General features: G+C 50.2%; 1 protein-coding gene across 1 annotated transcript in view; it reads right to left on the reverse strand.

Annotated features, from left to right (window-relative positions):
- The window catches only part of LOC134949658 (connector enhancer of kinase suppressor of ras 2-like), a 766,590-nt gene extending 758,968 nt beyond the window's left edge, over positions 1 to 7,622 (reverse strand). The window contains exon 1 of the mRNA XM_063938397.1: positions 7,240 to 7,622. Within this exon, the coding sequence (XP_063794467.1) occupies positions 7,240 to 7,303 (64 nt within the window). The 5' untranslated portion in view covers positions 7,304 to 7,622. The remainder of the gene's footprint in view (positions 1 to 7,239) is intronic.
- Between the last annotated feature and the right edge of the window lie 663 nt (positions 7,623 to 8,285).

Below are 8,285 nucleotides of genomic sequence, written 5' to 3' on the forward strand. Positions count from 1 at the left end.
CCAGAAACTCCCACATGTGCTGACCCGTGTCAAGAAACTCCCCCATGTGCTGACCCGTGTCCAGAAACTCCCCCATGTGCTGACCCGTGTCCAGAAACTCCCCCATGTGCTGACCCGTGTCCAGAAACTCCCCCATGTGCTGATCTGTGTTCCAGAAACTCCCCCATGTGCTGATCTGTGTTCCAGAAACTCCCCCATGTGCTGATCCGTGTTCCAGAAACTCCCTATGTGCTGACCCGTGTTCCAGAAACTCCCCACGTGCTGATTAAGGTCCCATAAAACTCCCCCATGTGTTGACCCGTGGTTCCAGACACTACCACATGTGCTGATCCGTGTTTCAGAAACTCCCACATGTGCTGACCCATGTTCCAGACACTCCACCCTTGTGCTGATCCGTGTTCCAGAACTTCCCCATGTGCTGATTCAGGTCCCATACACTCCCCCCATGTGCTGACCCGTGTTCCAGAAACTCCCCCATGTGCTGAGCCGTGGTCCACAAACTCCCCCATGTGCTGATCCGTGTTCCAGAAACTCCCACATGTGCTGATCCGTGTTCCAGAAACTCCCCATGTGCTGATCCGTGTTCCAGAAACTCCCATGTGTTGATTCAGGACCCAGACACTCCCCCAGACACTCCCCCATGTGCTGATCCGTGTTCCAGAAACTCCCCCATGTGCTGACCCATGTTCCAGAAACTCCACCTTGTGCTGATTCGTGTTCCAGAAATTCCCCATGTGCTGATTCAGGTCCCATACACTCCCCCATGTGCTGACCCGTGTTCCAGAAACTCCCCCATGTGCTGATCCATAGTCCAGAAACTCCCCCATGTGCTGATCCGTGGTCCTCAAACTCCCCCATGTGCTGATCCGTGTTCCAGAAACTCCCCCATGTGCTGATCCGTGTTCCAGAAGCTCCCCATGTGCTGATTCAGGACCCAGACACTCCCCTATGTGCTGACCCGTGTTCCAGAAACTCCTTCATGTGCTGACCCATGTTCCAGAAACTCCCCCATGTGCTGATCCGTGTTCCAGAAACTCCCCATGTGCTGATCCGTGTTCCAGAAACTCCCCATGTGCTGATTCAGGACCCAGACACTACCCCATGTGCTGACCCATGTACCAGAAACTCCCCCATGTGCTGATCCGTGGTCCACAAACTCCCCCATGTGCTGATCCGTGTTCCAGAAACTCCCCCATGTGCTGATCCGTGTTCCAGAAACTCCCCATGTGCTGATTCAGGACCCATACACTCCCCCATGTGCTGACCCGTGTTCCAGAAACTCCTTCATGTGCTGACCCATGTTCCAGAAACTCCCCCATGTGCTGATCCGTGTTCCAGAAACTCCCCATGTGCTGATCCGTGTTCCAGAAACTCCCCATGTGCTGATTCAGGACCCAGACACTCCCCCATGTGCTGACCCGTGTTCCAGAAACTCCCCCATGTGCTGACCCATGTTCCAGAAACTCCCCCATGTGCTGATCCGTGTTCCAGAAACTCCCCATGTGCTGATTCAGGTCCCATACACTCCCCCATGTGCTGACCCGTGTTCCAGAAACTCTCCCATGTGCTGATCCATAGTCCAGAAACTCCCCCATGTGCTGATCCGTGGTCCACAAACTCCCCCATGTGCTGATCCGTGGTCCACAAACTCCCCCATGTGCTGATCCGTGTTCCAGAAACTCCCCCATGTGCTGACCCATGTTCCAGAAACTACCCCATGTGCTGATCCGTGTTCCAGAAACTGCCCATGTGCTGATCCGTGTTCCAGAAACTCCCCATGTGCTGATTCAGGACCCAGACACTCCCCCATGTGCTGACCCGTGTTCCAGAAACTCCCCCATGTGCTGACCCATGTTCCATAAACTCCCCCATGTGCTGATCCGTGTTCCAGAAACTCCCCCATGTGCTGATCCGTGTTCCAGAAACTGCCCATGTGCTGATCCGTGTTCCAGAAACTCCCCCATGTGCTGATCCGTGTTCCAGAAACTCCCCCATGTGCTGATCCGTGTTCCAGAAACTCCCCATGTGCTGATTCAGGACCCATACACTCCCCCATGTGCTGACCCGTGTTCCAGAAACTCCTTCATGTGCTGACCCATGTTCCAGAAACTCCCCCATGTGCTGATCCGTGTTCCAGAAACTCCCCATGTGCTGATCCGTGTTCCAGAAACTCCCCATGTGCTGATTCAGGACCCAGACACTCCCCCATGTGCTGACCCGTGTTCCAGAAACTCCCCCATGTGCTGACCCATGTTCCAGAAACTCCCCCATGTGCTGATCCGTGTTCCAGAAACTCCCCATGTGCTGATTCAGGTCCCATACACTCCCCCATGTGCTGACCCGTGTTCCAGAAACTCTCCCATGTGCTGATCCATAGTCCAGAAACTCCCCCATGTGCTGATCCGTGGTCCACAAACTCCCCCATGTGCTGATCCGTGGTCCACAAACTCCCCCATGTGCTGATCCGTGTTCCAGAAACTCCCCCATGTGCTGACCCATGTTCCAGAAACTACCCCATGTGCTGATCCGTGTTCCAGAAACTGCCCATGTGCTGATCCGTGTTCCAGAAACTCCCCATGTGCTGATTCAGGACCCAGACACTCCCCCATGTGCTGACCCGTGTTCCAGAAACTGCCCATGTGCTGATCCGTGTTCCAGAAACTCCCCATGTGCTGATTCAGGACCCAGACACTCCCCCATGTGCTGACCCGTGTTCCAGAAACTCCCCCATGTGCTGACCCATGTTCCATAAACTCCCCCATGTGCTGATCCGTGTTCCAGAAACTCCCCCATGTGCTGATCTGTGTTCCAGAAACTCCCCCATGTGCTGATTCAGGTCTCAGAAACTCCCCCATGTGCAGACCCGGGTCCCAGAAACTCTCCTAGATGGTGACCCATGTCCCAGAAACTCCTCAGGTGCTGACCCATGTTCCAGAAACTCCCCATGTGCTGACCCAGGTCCCAGAAACTCTCCTAGATGGTGACCCATGTCCCAGAAACTCCCCAGGTGCTGATTCAGGTCCCAGAAACTCCCCCATGTGCTGATCCGGGTTCCAGAAACTCTCCTAGATGGTGACCCATGTCCCAGAAACTCCCAAGGTGCTGACCCGTGTTCCAGAAACTCCCCATGTGCTGACCCGGGTCCCAGAAACTCTCCTAGATGATGACCCATGTCCCAGAAACTCCTCCCGTGCTGATTCAGGTCCCAGAAACTCCCCATGTGCTGACCCAGGTCCCAGAAACTCTCCTAGATGATGACCCAGGTCCCAGAAACTCCCCATATGCTGACCCATGTCCCAGAAACTCTACTAGATGGTGACCCATGTCCCAGAAACTCCCCCCAATGCTAACCCATGTCCCAGAAACTCTCCCAGCTGCTGACCCAGGTACCAGAGACACTTCTAGGTACTGCCCAGGGTCACAGAAGCACCCCCAGATGCTGACCCAGGTCTCAGAAACTCTACCAGATGCTGACCTAGGTCCCAGAAACTCCCATATGTTTGGTTGACACATTGTGATATATTGATATGGAAACAGTTCTCAGCTAAGAATTCCTGGTCACAGCTCAGATGGGTGCTGAGAACGACACTGATGGTTATCTGACAAAAGGTATAAATGGATACGCTGGAAACGTAACTAAATAATAAAGGTTAGATCACGTGCCCATGACTATTACTTATTAATTAAAAATTCAAATATTGTCACTCCAGGCTACTGTATATTGAGATCGCACCGCCGTACTAACATCAGATATATAATATTTATATATATATATATATATATATATATATATATGTATATCATCTCCTCCCAGTCTTCCAACCCCCGGCGCCTCTTTGCCACTCTCAACTCACTCCTCTGCCCACCTCCACCTCGTCTCCCTTCCTCACTCTCTGCTCTTGATTTTGCCACTTACTTCACATCCAAAATTGACTCCATACGTCAGGACATCACATCACACCAGTCCATCAGTAACCAGCCTTCTCCCATCCCTTACCAACCCTCCCCATCCCTCGCACCAACTCTGACATCTTTCTCCCATGCATCTGGAGAGGAAGTCTTGGCCCTCATTCGTTCCTGTCCCCTCACCACCTCCCAAATTGACCCTATCCCCTCCCGCCTCTTCCGCTACCTCTCTCCTTCTGCTTGTTCCCATCTTTCCCACCTTCTCAATCTCTCCCTCTCATCAGGCACTGTCCCCTCTGCCTTCAAGCATGCACTCATCTCTCCTATTCTTAAAAAACCTACCCTTGATCCAAACACTCTCTCCAACTACCGACCCATCTCTCTCCTCCCTTTTGCCTCCAAACTCCTTGAGCGTATTGTCTACAGCTGCCTTACTTCCTTTCCTTCCTCACACTCACTGCTAGACCCATTCCAGTCTGGCTTCCGTCCTCTCCACTCCACTGAAACTGCCCTTACAAAAGTATGCAATGACCTCCATGCTGCTACATCTAAGGGACACTACTCTATACTTATTCTACTTGATCTCTCTGCTGCTTTTGACACTGTGGACCATCCTCTCCTACTGCAAATCCTTCACTCCATTGGTCTGCGCGACACTGCCCTCTCTTGGCTGTCCTCCTACCTTTCTGACCGTTCATTCTCTGTCTCCTCTCATGACTCCACCTCCCCCTCACTTCCACTAACTGTAGGGGTACCCCAAGGTTCTGTCCTTGGTCCTCTTCTCTTCTCTCTCTATACGTCCTCACTAGGTAAGCTCATTAGTTCTTTTGGTTTCCAATATCATCTCTATGCTGATGACACCCAAATCTATCTTTTCTCTCCAGACCTCTCCCCTGCTTTCCTCACTCGTATCTCCAACTGTCTCTCTGCTACCTCTTCCTGGATGTCCCAGCGCTTTCTTAAACTTAACATGTCTAAGACCGAGCTTATCATCTTCCCTCCCTCCCGCATAACCTCACCTCCTATAATCTCATTATCTATTGATGGCACTACTATCTCCTCTAGCCCCCAAGTGCGCTGTCTTGGAGTAATCCTTGACTCCTCCCTCTCCTTCAAACCACACATTCAGCACCTCTCACAAACCTGCCGTTTTCATCTAAAAAAATATTTCCAGGATCAGACCCTTTCTGACCCAGAATGCTACTAAGACTCTTATCCACTCACTGGTCATCTCCAGACTGGACTACTGTAATCTCCTCCTGACTGTCATTCCTGACAAATACCTCTCTCCACTCCAATCTATCCTCAATGCTGCTGCCCGGCTCATCTTCCTCACCAAATGCACTACGTCCACCTCTCCTCTCTTACTAGACCTTCACTGGCTCCCCTTCCCTTTCAGAATCCATTTCAAGCTTCTCACACTCGCTTACAAAGCCCTCACCCACTCCTCTCCCATCTACATCTCTGACCTTATCTTCCTTTACACTCCCACCCGTCCTCTTCCCTCTGCTAACACACGCTGACTCTCCTGCCTACGGATTACTTCCTCCCACTCCAACTTCCAAGATTTTTCACGTGCTGCACCACTTCTCTGGAATTCCCTACCTCTCCCCCTCAGACTCTCCACCTCTCTACAAAACTTCAGACGGGCTCTCAAGACCCACTTCTTCACCAAACCCAGCCAAATCTCATCCTAACCCTCTGTTCTACGCTCTCTATGTACCCCATTGTGTGTCACCCCTGTCTGTCTACCCCTCCCCTTTAGAATGTAAGCTCTCACGAGCAGGGCCCTCTTCCCTCATGTGCTTATTCTTTCTTACTTTAATAATCTTCAACTGCACCACATCCAGCAGTCTTCTGCCACCTGATACTTATTCCAGTGTCATCTGCTGATGTAACTATGTTTATTTACCCTGTACTTGTCCTATACTGTCATCAACTGTAAGTTGCTGTTTTCCTGTTTGATTATTTGTTTATGTACTCTGTAATTGGGCGCTACGGAACCCTTGTGGCACCATATAAATAAAGGATAATAATAATAATAATATATATATTAGAGATGAGCGGGTTCGGTTTTACTCGGATTTACTCCATTCTCTAAACGGCATCTTATTGGCACACGGATGTCACGTGTTTTGGATAGCCAATCAGAAAAATCCAGATAAAACCGAACTGGCGTTAATTCTGGCATTACATCCGAACCCACTCACCTCTAATACACACACACACACACACACACACACACACACACACACACACACACACACACATCCATGTAGTACACACTTACAGTATATATACCTACATACCTACCAGAGACAGGAATAAGTGCAAACACTACAACGTATAAGTGAGTATTTGTGGGTCTGATCTACATAAACCATCCATATGACCAGTGCATCATCTACAGAGTCCACCTGTCCCTACACACAGCACACACAGGGACAGGAATGTATGTTCTCATTAAAGCACCAGCATAAAGGTCCGGAACATTAATCCCAGAAATGTTTTTTTTTTCATATGTTGTTAAACAGAAGCCCAATCACATATGTATATATGCAGTATGCACACACATTTTATATGTGTGTGTGTGTGTGTGTGTGTGTGTGTGTGTGTGTGTGTGTGTGTGTGTGTGTGTCTTGTAATGTACTGTATCCACTCTATAAACAAGCGTGCACTGTGCTGTATAGCAATAAGCCGTAATCAGAGTATACAGTGTGCAAGCGCAGCATATTCGCTTGTTACACTCCTGCCTGAGTGTGCGTCCAGCGCCCAGGTCCACAGAGACATTATAGAAGATAAAATGATATATATTAGACATATACACACATACATATAGTGACAGGACATTGGCAGTGTATTTGCTTGTGATACAGATATATATTGCACACGCTGGTATACGTATGAGTGTGTAACCCCTCATGTATCTGCATGTATCAGACCTGTGTAAGTGACAGAGGCAGGAGATCCCCCTCGCACCTGTCAGCCAATGGCAGAGAGCAGGAATTACTATATGATATGTGACATACCCTGTGAGGAGGGGGTGCCAGCTATCGGCCAGCACAGATCTATACAGGAATCTGCCCGCTCTGTGCCAGTCTCCTAGCCCTGTGCATATAATGTCCAGGGTGCTTGTGTGTGACACAGCAGAGGATTGTGTGTAGGAGATGTGTGCCCCCCCCCCCCTCACCTGCCAGGCATTGCACGGTTATATATAGCCTCTGCCACATACTGTACCATATAGCACCGCTGTGCATAATTCCACATCCCCCCTGGCAGCCCAGGTGGGTGACACAGGACAGGGATGCACCCCATGCAGAAATGCTACCCTACCTTTCATCCAGTCCACCACTTGCTTAGGGCTCCACTTGCTAATAGGTTCCATGACCAGAGCCATCCCCACATGGAGTTTGTCAGTCACCCAGATGGAGAGAGCAATGCAGGTATATGTGGAGCAGCCGTCTCAGAGCATGGCTGGGATGGGATCCTGCGATGCAGTCTGAAGCCAAGATGTAGCCGTCTCCCCTCCAGGATTCGCCTGCACTGATTCAGTAATGTATAAAATTACACTGCCTGATCAGCCCTAGCACCTCCCCCACTGCACGCAGCCTGCTGCAACACACTGCAAGCAGGGGGAATGCTGCATTATATGCCCGGGGTGTGAGATGCTCATTACACCAGCACTCTGCCAGTGCTCCTGAGAATGCCACTGCCAGGCTAGGAGCAGCTCAACCCCGGCTGGAGAGCAGGAACACTCCTCTTCTGCAAATCAGGGACAGGAGATGGGCATTGGACACCCCCAGCACAGAGGGTGGGGGTCTACAGCTCTCTCTCAACTTGTCTCTTATTGTCAGACAAGTTGAATAGGGGACATTACAGGCCTCGAGGTTACCTGAAAATGTCCATTTATAGTGCAGCGTAAATTCCATCCCGTCACCCCCTTTATACGTAAATCCCTCCAGCACACATGGCCACAGGCGCCCCTGGCACGCAAGGGGTTAAGGCAGCTTGGCGCCACACACACGTGCGCATTTGTTCTTTATTTGAGTGTAAATTGCAGAAGAGGCGATACCCCAGGGACAGGGATATAAGGAATTAGGGGTACATTTACTAAGCAGTGATAAGAGCGGAGAAGTGAGCCAGTGGAGATATTTCCCCATCAACCAATCAGCAGCTCTGTATCATTTTATAGTATGCAAATTATAGATGTTAATTCAGTGCTGATTGGTTGCCATGGGCAACTTCTCCACTGGCTCACTTCTCCGCTCTTATCACTGCTTAGTAAATGTACCCCTTAGTCTCAATAGTGTATCCCCTCCCTGTGCTTACAGCAGTGACAGCAGAGCGTATACTGTATGTATATATATATATATATATAT

Source organism: Pseudophryne corroboree, chromosome 8 (genome assembly GCF_028390025.1).
Source record: "Pseudophryne corroboree isolate aPseCor3 chromosome 8, aPseCor3.hap2, whole genome shotgun sequence".
Lineage (NCBI taxonomy): Eukaryota > Metazoa > Chordata > Amphibia > Anura > Myobatrachidae > Pseudophryne > Pseudophryne corroboree.